This window comes from Pleurodeles waltl, chromosome 4_2 (assembly GCF_031143425.1).
Source record: "Pleurodeles waltl isolate 20211129_DDA chromosome 4_2, aPleWal1.hap1.20221129, whole genome shotgun sequence".
NCBI lineage: Eukaryota > Metazoa > Chordata > Amphibia > Caudata > Salamandridae > Pleurodeles > Pleurodeles waltl.
Genome location: NC_090443.1, coordinates 942,547,746 through 942,560,431, shown reverse-complemented (window position 1 = coordinate 942,560,431; position 12,686 = coordinate 942,547,746). Strand labels below are relative to the sequence as shown.

The 12,686-nt window shown below is 48.8% G+C and overlaps 1 protein-coding gene across 2 annotated transcripts in view; it reads left to right on the top strand.

Moving 5' to 3' along the window:
- LOC138293502 (vitamin D3 hydroxylase-associated protein-like) overlaps nucleotides 1–12,686 on the top strand; it is a 731,360-nt gene that overhangs the window by 235,214 nt on the left and 483,460 nt on the right. For both annotated transcript variants that reach the window (XM_069232741.1, XM_069232740.1), the window contains exon 3: nucleotides 6,943–7,086. In XM_069232741.1, the coding sequence (XP_069088842.1) occupies nucleotides 6,943–7,086 (144 nt within the window). The remainder of the gene's footprint in view (nucleotides 1–6,942; nucleotides 7,087–12,686) is intronic.

The window sequence follows — 12,686 nt, the reverse complement described above, 5'->3', positions numbered from 1 at the left end:
GCAAAACTATTAGTTGAAACAGAACAGCAGGTGTCCAAAATGCAAGAGGAAATATCTGTACTGAAAGCAGCAGTTGCTAGGCTGTTCACAAAAAGTGGAGGCCAGAGAAGAAGATGAGGAGGGGCAGTCCTGCAGATACAATCTAAGGTTTGTAGGGTTCCCTGAAGAGGCGGGGGCGCCCCAGAGACATTCCTGGAGAACTGGATCAGAGCTGTGCTGCCAAACTCTAGGCTGTTGCAGCTAAATGTGTTGGAAAGGGCACACAGGTCGTTGACCCTGCTGTTGGGAGGTCCCCCAAGAACCATCATAGCAAACATCCAAAACTATAAGGACCAGGATGCCATTCTACAGGAGGTGCACTGGAGGGGAGATCCATCCTTTGAGAACCATACTATATGCAGCTTCCCAGATTACACAACAGCAGTTTAACTGCAGACAGTCCTTTAGAGTGATTAAGCAATGGGACTCACTTACATGCTGCTTTACCTGGCTAAACTGAAAGTGCTACATAAGTGACGTTCACAATTTTTCACAGCGCCAGAAGGTGCCTGGGACTGGTTAGGAGTTTGAGGAAGCAACCAATTCCCTACACTGGGACCGGGATGCGCCTCCGCAGAGACCGGACAGTGCAGGAGGAAAATACCAGTGTTAAGGTGGAAAAGCAGACAAAGGCAACAATTTGACTCCACAGCAAGGATGGTGGTGCGTCAGGACCTGGACCTGGAGCTGCAGCAATGTGAGGGAGGCAGCTGGGTGAATGGTAGAATTGGTCACCTCTGCTGCCTCCTCTAGAGCTATGTCGGATCTGGCAGAGGACATCCCAGGAACAGAACGTGACCTGGTCTAGCAAGGTGTACTGTGGTATGTGCTCTGCCCCTGGCAATGAAGTTGACTGGATGGGTGCACCGAGAAGATGGACCCCGCAGTGGGTGCACAGCACTTAAGGTACTGTACATTGTGAACTGCGATTCTGTCCCACCGAGAGTGAACATGTCAATTAAACCATGCATCATTGACAGGGCCTTGGTCTCAATTGGTAACCCGACCCCCTCTTTCTTCTCACGGAGAGGCACCAACATGAACCAGCATAGACTTTCCCATGTGCAGCATTTAACCCTGGACATGGCGGTAAGGGTTGTGTTGGCAGCCTTGGATATTGAGAAGGCATTTGACACCCTTTCCTGGGAATACCTATGGGAAGTACTGTGGCGGATCTGACTGGACTCAGGATTTCTATCATGGACGCATCTTTTATATAAGGAGCCCAGGGCGAGGGTTCTCACTGGACAGGTGTTGTCTGACACATTCCATGTGGAGAGAGGGATTAGGCAGGTGTGCCCGCTGCCCTCACTACTCTTTTAGCTTGCCATGGAGCCATAGGCGATACATCTAAGGGCAGAACTTAACAATTGGGGTGTGCGGTTGGGTGACATGCACATATTGTATGTCAATGTACGCAGATGACACCCTGCTTTATGTAATCCATCCGGATCGCTTGATGCCCTACCTCCTGTGGCTTATGGAAGACTTTGGAAGGGTGTCTGGACTCAGGGAGGGCTGATTTACATGTCAACCCTCACAAAACAGTGCATTTACCCACGCACCATTAATTGATAATGCCTATGCTGATCTCCCTATGGTGGGATTGAAGTGGAAGACACAGAAGTTTGGATATCTGGGGATGCGATAATTCATGCAATAATATATGACCCACACCAACAATACAGGTTAAACATGGGGAAAGTAATGGACGATCTCACAGCCTGTACACAGTTCCGGAAAACGCTGCTGCTCGTTATGGGCAGGGAGGGATTAAACAAGATGGTCCTGCTGCCCGGATGCCTTTACGTTATGCAGAACTCTTTCTACCTCCTGCTGAACTCCTTATTATGGAGGCTTGTGGGCCAGGAAGTGAAGCAGGGTCCGCCTGGGGGTCCTGAAGCCAGACCTGGCCGAGGGTGGACTGGGCCTCCCTGACCTTAAGTTATACTGCTTGGCCGGTCTGCTCCAATATGCAGCTTTGTGGTGCAAAAACCACCCCAATTGGGAAAAGATGGTACTGGCGAGATTGGCTGCTGCAGATGACCTCCCCAAGTTACTTATGCAAGGCCGCAGATTGCCAGTGGGTACCCTCTTTATAGTTTCACAGGTCACACAAGCGTGGGAGAAGGCATTTACCCACGTTTTGAGATGGGCGCCCTTCAATAGGCTTCTCCCTATTTGGTGGTTACATCTGTTTACGCGCATATGGAACTCCATGGATGTTTCACGCTGCATAGAAGTGGGATGTCAGAGAGCAGGAGATCTGTTTTTGAACAACACTTTCATGACAATTGAAGAGGCAGGGGCAAACTTCGGCATCGGCCCGGGGCAATTTTTGCAATACGCAAGGGTGGCTCGTATGGTCAGGGAACTGTGAAAAAACGTTCGAGACGGACCTAGTGAATCAGATGTCCTGAAATGATGTTGGACCTGGGTCCACCAGGGGTATCACCTCCAGGTTATATGCTGCCCTAAAAAGTGATACAGAGACAGATATAACACCTGTGCTTGATAACTGGTACGGGGACCAGAAATTCCCCCTTTTGGAGGACTATTGGGGATGTGCCCGGGTGCAGGTGCAGGAAGTGGCTAGCAATGCCGAATTTCAGTTGACACAATTTTACTGCTTGCATAGAGTGTAACTGACTCCACAGCACCTGCATAGGGTTTATCTAAAACACTATGCTGGGTGTGGGAGGTGCAGGTTGTCCCCCGTCGACTTTGAACATGTCATATGGACATGACAGGTAGTGAGATGTTTTTGGGAGGAAATGTTACGGGAGGGCAGAGGGTAACGTACGTGGAAAAGCTGAACTAACAGTGCAACACTGCCTACTAGGACTGTTGCCACTCCCTAAAAAAGGTAGCAAGATGAGGTACCAATTTCCCCAGTTGGAACTAGTTCTTGCCAGAAGCTGTATCGGTATTAATTGGGCAAGCCCAGCACCACGACAGGGAGTAAATAGAGTGCTGATTTACTGGAGTGGGTGGTGGCAAAGAAGTGTCAGTTCTGGATGGTTCGCTCAGATGATAACATGGAGAGGGATCTAGAGATCTGGGGCACAATGGTAGACCTTCTGGGACAAGACAGTAAGGCGGTGGTTGATGAATCTGCCCAGAACTCAGAAGGAGCTGCAGCAGATGGCATCCATGTGGCAATTGAGGACTGAGTCGATTCCCAGCAGACCCACGGCACTACCACCCACCCCTCACACCTCTTAGTGCGGGCCAGAGGTCATCAGTGGCTGAAGAGGTATGAGATTTGAACATGTCTAGAGTTGACTGGATGGTCAACCTTCTCCCCCTTGCCAAATGCTCCAACAGACGGCCTGACACAGGTCTGTCAGGGGATATGTGTGTGTGTCTGTATGTCACTTCCCCCATTTTCCCATCTCTCCCTTCCCCCTTCCCCCTCCGCCCCCCTGGCCACCTAACCCCCCCCCCCACTTCAGTGGAAATTGAATACCCATATTTGACAACCACCCCCTCTTGGAGTATGAGGTACCGCTACTATGCTGCAGACCTATTTGATTGTTCTTTGCTCTGATCCAGGACGTTCTTACCAAGATGGTTCTACTTTGCACGGATGTATGTACGACTTTATTTGCAAAAACTGAATAAAGAAAATTTGAGAAAAAAAATGTTGATGCCTCCTAGCCTTGAAAGGTATAGTGGACGCCCCATCTCTGTAAATCTTTCAGAAAGTTTTCCCAACAGGTCGCCCAGTTAATCCTCGACCAGTCCGCCGAGTGGGCAGTGATGTGAAGGCCCACATGCTGAATTGAGGAAGTAGCCCATTGGAAGGGCACTCGCATGTGTAAGGGTGTTATGTCCTGTGTGCCTATCGAAATGTGAAGAATGTGTGATTTGTCCTTATTATTTTGAGGCCGGAGGCAAGTTTAATCTGGTTAGCGTGGAGATCAGTGCAAGCAAAGAGTCCATGGAGTCAGTTAATTTAGGAAGAATGTCATCTGCAAACAGGGCGATTGTGTCTTTGTGACCCCAAAAGGTATGCCCTAATCGCTAGAGTTTATTTGATTATAATGGCCAGGGGCTCAACCACCAGGGCAAACAGGAGTGGGTAGAGAGAACAGCCTTGGCTTATGTCCCTGGTGAGTCAAATTCGTGCAGTGCATTGCCAATGAACTCTTATGACTACAGCGGGTGTCGTATAGGCCCCCATAACTTTGCCTGTCATTTTGGGGCCTAGCTGTATTTTGGTTAAGATTAAGGAAGCCCAACTCTTCCGGGCAAATGCTTTTTCAGCATCCAAAGAAACTTGTATGGCCAGTACCTTTTCTACCAGATGAATGAGCCGGCTGATATTGTCCGTTCCCTGTCTATTGCGAATGAAGCTGACCGTGGCAGAGTTGATCAACCCTCAGAGGAAGGTTTCCAGTCACATTGCTAAAATTTTGGTATATAGTTTTGCATCCTTAGTTAAGTGAGCTATGGGGTCGTATGATGCGCAGAGCGCGTGGTCTTTTCCAGGTTTGGGAATAAGCGTTAACTCTGCCTCGCACATTGTGGGCAAAAGGCTAGTGGCATTTGAGAAAGAGTTGAATAGGGAGAGTAGGTGGTCTTGCACAGCAGGGAGGGAGATTTTGTAGTATTCTGGAGTAAAATTATCTGGGCCTGGAGATTTCCCCAAAGGGGGTAGTTTTAGTGCTTGTCAAAGTTTCTAAAGTTCAATAGGTGCTTCCAAGATTTCTCCATGGCGGGGATCTACGGGTGGCCATTCACAGCCCTGAAGGTGGATTTGTATGTTGGTGGGTTTTCACCTCGCCTTTTTTCCAGGGTTTGATAGAAGGAATGAAATGTGGCCTGTTTGCCTGCTTTATCTCCCTTGTCATAGAATTGTTGACCAGTAGTCAGACGGGATCAATCAGTACAGTTGGTCTTTTGTGCCTTCAATTGGCCCCATACCATGGCTAGTTTTAGCTGCCTAATTTTAGTGGGATTTTTTTTACTGTGTATTGCAGAGCTTTCATCACTGTTGTAAGTTTTTGTTACATGAGGTGCGCATCCCTTGCTCTGTCTATCTCAATTGCAATGATGGGGCCTCTAAGGTAGCTTTGAAAGCATTTCATAGCATGTGCTAGGATATTGCCTGCTCACGGTTGTGCATTGAATAGTTTGTTATGGCTGTGTTTATGGCTTGTCTATTCACTGGGTCCGGCAGGATTTGGGGATTGAGGCACTAGGGGGTGAGCCCTTACAGGAGCAATGGTCATGCCTCCATGTGAGAGCAAGGCACGCATGATAGGATATTGATAGATTTGACTTTGTGGCGGATTCAAGAGTAGGAAGCAAGGATTGTGTAATTAGGATATGGTCTATGTGTGAATATATAGAATGAGAAATATGAATAATCTTTCTTGTCTGGATATTGGTGCTGCTAGGCGGTCAATAAGTTCAAGACCATAATCTCCTTTTTGATGTGCGCTGACATAACCCATGTGTGTTGATATATGTTCCCTTTTCTATCTCGTTCTGGGTCCCAAGGTAAATTGAAATCACACCCAACTATGATGTGTCCCCACACATCTTACAGTTGATAGGCCATGCAAGAATGAGCCCTGCACTGTGTTAGAAGCGTAGCTATTCAATAGTGTCAGGTGGATTCCTGCTCTAGGCAGGACTAATTTGAGGTTGCAGCCTTGCAGATCGAGCGATAAAGGAGCGTATCTGGCTAAGGTGCACACAGGATGGCAACAGCCACCACTTCAGTTGAGGAGGCAATGTTGGTAAGGGTTTCATTGGTGCCACATGAATTGATGGTCCTCCTTGAAGAGTGGACAACTCCATACGAATAAAAAGATGGCCGGCCCATAAAGATGTGGGCTTCTGGTGAACTTCTAATACCTGACACAACATTCAGATGAACAGGAAATTATGTCACATAAAGTATATTTGGGAATGTTCTGAACTTAGAGCATGACGAAATTATTATAGATTGTACTTAAAAATAGAACCAGCAAGGTTGATTCGATATCTCTTTCGTGCATGATTATTTTTACCTGTAGAATTGCCTTTTTTTCGTTGAGTCTTAAATCATTTATTTATCAACAGACTGACTTTTTAAAACAAACATATAAACAAAATATTGAATGCTATATGAACTGGAGTATGGAACTTACTAATATCTATGGTTTCTCTGTGGCTTAAACTCTAGTAAGAGCTATGAACACTGCCAGACTTCAGGCCTGATTACGAGTGTGGTGGTCCATGGACCACCACACTCGTGGTGACTGTCCGACTATCTCACTCCAGGCGGTTCCGATTGCCACATTACATCCCTGGCGGGCGGACCCACCAGGGAACCACCGTCCCTGCCAAGAACATGGTCCCTGACAAGCTGATGGCAGTGTGAGCTGCACTCAGCCCCGGCAGTGCGGAATTCAGCGCCACCTGGCTGATTACAACTACGTTTTCCACCAACCTTTTCATGGCGGGAATCCCGCCATGGAAAGGCTGGCGGAAAGCCAGTGCTGGGGGCCACCATGCCCAGATAGTGCACAGGATGCCCAGACAATGTGCATTCTGATGGAGTTGGCGTGCTACGATATTGGCCTCAGCTCCCTTGAAGGAGCCGAGTTAAATATCGTAGCACTGTCCCCACCAGTCAGCCCAATGGGAACGCGTAATACAATGTTCCTGCCGGTCAGCCCGGTGGGAACACTGTAGTACGCTTGGGGGGGGGACACCATCGGTTTCACTGTGGCGTCCTCCCAGGGAGTTTGGTGGTCGGCTTGTCGGACCGCCAAACTCGTAATCAAGCCCTTTTACTAAAAGGAGCTGTCTATTGAGCACCAAAAGGGAGGGGTGAAAATTGACTTCTTGAGACTGTGCTTATTTTAGTCTGATAACGTGAATGCTCTTCGTCTACATCTATTCCAGGCCTTGGAGTTGCACAAAGAGGTGAATTGCATCACAGATTTTATACAGGAGTGCGAGTTTCAGCTGCAGGAGCTTAAACAACAGAAAGAAAAGGGGCCTCTCTACGGGATACCATTCAGCATAAAGAATTCACTTCCTTGCAAGGTATTTATTTTTATTCCTGTTGAATATTTTATGTTACTCTCTTTTCAGGATTTCTCAGTTCGGATTGAAACTAGACAAGAGGCAAGTTGTAGGGCTTGCTCAGCTCATTCATTTGTAAGGTAATTCAGTCTCCATAAGTTTCTCTAACAATGGCATGATAAGCGTGAGGCCTTCAGAATGACTAGGTGCTGATTTTTCTAAATAGTAACAACTCAATTGTTTTCCTTTGCTCGGAGTGACTAAATGTTTCACAAAAACACTAATATATATGTATAGTCTGACATTAAGTTCATCAATAAAGCACATTATACCTAACCACATTTTTAGACGGTACAGGAAATCTTCTATTTCCATTTCAGTGCCTATCGGTTATTTATTCTATGCGATTGATCTCAAGCCCTTAACGGTAGAGCAATATTTATTTATTTTATGTATTTTAATCTATTTAGATAGAAATATTCGTCTGTGATGTATTTCAAGATTTTTACAACAGATTCGTCAAATATTACGAATTAGAAATCATGATATTCTCTGTGCCAGAGGTGCGTTCTTTTTCAGGTTGAGGGGACAATAGAACTCTCACGTTTACAGTTTACGGGTGCACATTTACCTCAACAGTTGTGCAAACGCAGTTTGTGGCACTGGCTATTAGCGGGCACACAGTTACTACTCTTATCCGAGTTTCCTACCTCATGTGATGGGATAAAAGACGAATTGCACATTTTCCTCAGTGTTAGAAATGGGGTTTTTGGTTGGCAGTCAGGTTACCCCCTGTCCAAGCAAAAGCCCTCACTCTAGTCAGGGTAAGTCACACACAATCCAAGATTATCCTGTGCCCACCCTCTGGTAGCTTGGCACGAGCAGTCAGGCTTAACTTAGAAGGCAATCTGTAAAGTATTTGTGCAATAAATCATACAATACCACCATATAGCACCACAAAAATACACCACACAGTGTCTAGAAAAATATATAATATTTATCAGGATAATTGTAGGTCAAAAAGAATAAAGTTGCAATGGGAAATTGTAGAGATATCACTGAAAAGTGATATAAAGTGTCTTAAGTCTTTAGAATATAAACAAAGTCTCTTTCAAGCACAAGTACCTGGTGTAGAGTGGAAAAATCTCCTCAGAGGGCCACAAAGGAAGAGGTGCGTGGAAAAAGGGTGTGTGCGCCGATTTCTCCCCAGCACACACGGACTTGCATCGTTATTTTCCACGCGGGGAAGTTGTGCGTCATTTTCCGGCGCGCGGACAGTCTCTTTCTGTGGATCGTGGGGATTACCAGATGTCCCGGCTCTGTGCGTGGATTTTCCTGCTTGTTCTCCGGCTGCGCGTCGGTCTGCGGGGCTGCGTGTCGAAATTACGATCTCACAGCAGGCGTTGCGTCGATTTCTCCTCTAGACGTCGGTCTGCAGGGCTGCGCGTCGAAATTACGATCTCACGCAGGCGTTGTGTCGATTTCTCCTCTAGAGGTCGGGCGGCGTTGTCCTTGCGAAGCCGTGCGTCGGATTTTCGGTCGTCCCAAGAGCGTCGCGTCGATCAGCGTCGGTGTGCGGCGTTTTTCTCGCCGCTGAACAAGCTGTGCGTCGAAATTTTCGGCGCACGGAGCGTCCAAGTGAAAAAGAGAAGTCTTTTTGGTCCTTAGACTTCAGGGAACAGGAGGCAAGCTCTATCCAAGCCCTTGGAGAGCACTTTCACAGCCAGACAAGAGTTCAGCAAGGCAGCAGGGCAACAGCAAGACAGCAGTCCTTTGTAGAAAGCAGACAGGTGAGTCCTTTGAGCAGCCAGGCAGTTCTTCTTGGCAGGATGTTTCTGGTTCAGGTTTCTTCTCCAGCAAGTGTCTGATGAGGTAGGGCAGAGGCCCTGTTTTATACCCAAATGTGCCTTTGAAGTGGGGGAGACTTCAAAGAGTGGCTAAGAAGTGCACCAGGTCCCCTTTCAGTTCAATCCTGTCTGCCAGGGTCCCAGTAGGGGGTGTGGCAGTCCTTTGTGTGAGAGCAGGCCCTCCACCCTCCCAGCCCAGGAAAACCCATTCAAAATGCAGATGTATGCAAGTGAGGCTGAGTACCCTGTGTTTGGGGTGTGTCTGAGTGAATGCACAAGGAGCTGTCAACCAAGCCCAGCCAGACGTGGATTGTAAGGCACAGAAAGATTTAAGTGCAAAGAAATACTCACTTTCTAAAAGTGGCATTTCTAGAATAGTAATATTAAATCCGACTTCACCAGTCAGCAGGATTTTGTATTACCATTCTGGCCATACTAAATATGACCTTCCTGCTCCTTTCAGATCAGCAGCTGCCACTTCAGCAGTGTATGAGGGCAGCCCCAATGTTAGCCTATGAAGGGAGCAGGCCTCACAGTAGTGTAAAAACAAAATTAGGAGCTTTACACTACCAGGACATATAACTACACAGGTACATGTCCTGCCTTTTACCTACACAGCACCCTGCTCTAGGGGTTACCTAGGGCACACATTAAGGGTGACTTATATGTAGAAAAAGGGGAGTTCTAGGCTTGGCAAGTACTTTTAAATGCCAAGTCGAGGTGGCAGTGAAACTGCACACCCAGGCCTAGCAATGGCAAGCCTGAGACAAGGTTATGGGGGCTACTTAAGTGGGTGGCACAACCAGTGCTGCAGGTCCACTAGTAGCATTTAATCTACAGGCCCTAAGCACCTGTAGTGCACATTACTAGGGACTTACAAGTAGATTAAATAGTCCAATCAGGTATGATCCAGAGTTACCATGTTTAAAAAGGAAGAGAGCATATGCACTTTAGCACTGGTTAGCAGTGGTAAAGTGCGCAGAGTCTAAAAGCCAGCAAAACAGGGTCCAAAAGGTGGAGGGAGGCAGGCAAAAAGTTAGGGGTGACCACCCTAAGGCATGTCAGGTCTAACATGTGTCCCCCCCAGCTGAAAGTGGGGAGAGCTACCCGACCTCCTGGGAGCTCTCATCTCTAAGGCGGAAGTATCTGGAGAGACCATCAGCATTGGTGTGGTCAACCCCTGGGCGATGCTCCACCATAAAGTCCATCCCCTGTAGGGAAATGGACCATCTCAAGAGTTTTGGATTCTCACCCCTCATCTGCATGAGCCATCTGAGGGGCCTGTGGTCTGTCTGAACCCGGGAGTGAGTCCTAAACAGGTAGGGTCTTAGCTTCTTCAGTGCCCAGACCACAGCAAAGGCTTCTCTCTCAATAGCACTCCACCTTTGTTCCCGTGGTAATAGTCTTCTGCTATTAAAGACTACTGGTAGGTCTGAGCCCTCCTCATTCAGCTGTGCTCGAACAGCCCCTATGCCATGCTCTGAAGCATCTGTCTGAACAATAAATTCCTGGGAGTAGTCAGGGTCCTTGAGCACGGGGGCCGTGCACATGGCTTCCTTCAGAGAATCAAAGGCTTTCTGACAGGCCTCTGTCCAATTCACCAACCTAGGTTGTTTCTTGGAAGTGAGTTCAGTCAAGGGGGACACATTGGTACCATAGCCCTTGACGAACCTGCGGTAGTATCCAGTGAGGCCCAAAAAGGCTCTCACCTCAGTCTGTGTTCTAGGTGGTTGGCAGGCCTTGATAGTTTCAATCTTGGCCTGGAGCGGCTGCACCCTTCCACCACCTACGAGGTGTCCCAAGTACACCACGGAACCCTGCCCAATCTGGCACTTACTAGCCTTGATAGTCAGGCCTGCCTGTTGCAGGGCCTGAAGCACCTCCTTGAGGTGGAGCAGGTGTTCCTCCCAGCTGGAACTGTAGACAGCTATGTCGTCTAGGTAAGCTGCACAGAAGGCATCTTTACCAGTTAGGACCCCGTTAACCAACCGTTGGAAGGTAGCGGGGGCATTTTTCAGCCCAAATGGCATCACCCGGAATTGGTAATGGCCATCAGGGGTGGAAAAAGCAGATCTTTCTTTAGCCCCCTCCGTCAGGCCAATCTGCCAGTACCCGGAAGTAAGATCGAACGTACTCAGGAACTTGGCAGCGCCTAGCCTGTCAACGAGCTCATCAGCTCGGGGGATGGGGTGAGCATCAGTCCGGGTGACTGAATTGAGACCCCGGTAGTCCACACAGAACCGGAGTTCTGGTTTCGCACCTGGGGCAGTAGCCTTGGGAACATATACCACAGGGCTGGCCCAGGGACTACTGGATTTCTCAATAACCCCCAAAGTCAACATCTTGGAGACCTCCTCCTTGATGCTGGCCTTCACTTTATCTGGCAACCTATACATTTTGTTCTTTACAGGAGCACTGTCACCTGTGTCAATGTCATGCACACAGAGGTGGGTTAGTCCAGGTGTAAGAAAGAACAGGGGGGAGAACTGCTCTAGCAGCTCATAGCAGTCCCCTCTCTGTGTTGGAGTCAGGGAGTCAGAGAGAATGACACCACCTACTGACCCATCCCCTTCTTTGACAGCGAGGAGGTCGGGGAGAGGTTCACTCTCCTCTTCCATGCCCTCATCGGTGACTAGGAGCATACTGACCACAGACCTCTGAAAGTGAGGTTTGAGCCGGTTGTGATGGAGGACCCTTAGGGGTTGCCTAGGGGTCTTGAGGTCCACTAGGTAAGTGGCCTCCCCTTTACGCTCCTTGATCTCAAAGGGGCCAGTCCAGCGGTCCTGGAGAGCCCTGGGCTCTACTGGCTCCATCACCCAAACTTTGTCTCCAGGTGAGAACTCAACTAGAGTGGCCTTTTGGTCGTCCCACTCCTTCATCACCTCTTGACTGGCCTCGAGGTTACTCTGGGCCTCCTTCCAGAGGCGTTGGGTTTGTTTGCGGAGGGCCAGCATGTAGCTGACCACATCCTGGGGAGGGGCCTGGGGAGCTCTCTCCCAGCCCTGCTTAACGATGCTTAGGGGTCCCCTGACAGGGTGACCATAGAGAAGCTCAAAGGGGCTGAACCCCACCCCTTTCTGGGGCACCTCTCTATAAGCAAACAGCAGGCAGGGTAAGAGGACGTCCCACTTACGCCTCATGGCCTCAGTCAGGCCACCAATCATGCCTTTCAGGGTCTGGTTGAATCTCTCAACCAGCCCATTGGTTTGAGGATGATAAGGGGTGGTAAACCGGTAGGTCTCCCCACACTCATCCCACAGGGTCTTCATGTATGCAGACATGAAGTTTGTGCCCCTGTCAGACACCACCTCCTTAGGGAATCCCACACGGGTAAATATTCCCATCAGGGCTCTGGTCACCACCTTTGCAGTCACTGTTCTCAGAGGGATTGCCTCTGGATAGCGGGTGGCATGGTCCACCAAAACCAGGATAAACCTGTTGCCCAGGGCAGTTTTGGGGTCCAAGGGACCAACAATGTTGATGCCCACCCTTTCAAAGGGGGTGCCAACGACTGGGAGTGGGATCAGGGGAGCTTTAAGCCGTTTCCCTGCCTTCCCACTAGCCTGGCAGGTGGGGCAAGCTCTGCAGAAGTTATCTGAGGCTTTCCTCATTCTGGGCCAATGAAAGTGGGTGTTAAGCCTGTCAAAGGTCTTGTCTTGGCCCAGGTGTCCTACCAGGGGAATGTCGTGAGCCAGGCCTAGTAGGAATTTCCAGTAACACTGGGGGACCACCAGCACACGGTGTGGCCCAGGACCTCGAATTCTACGCTCACTG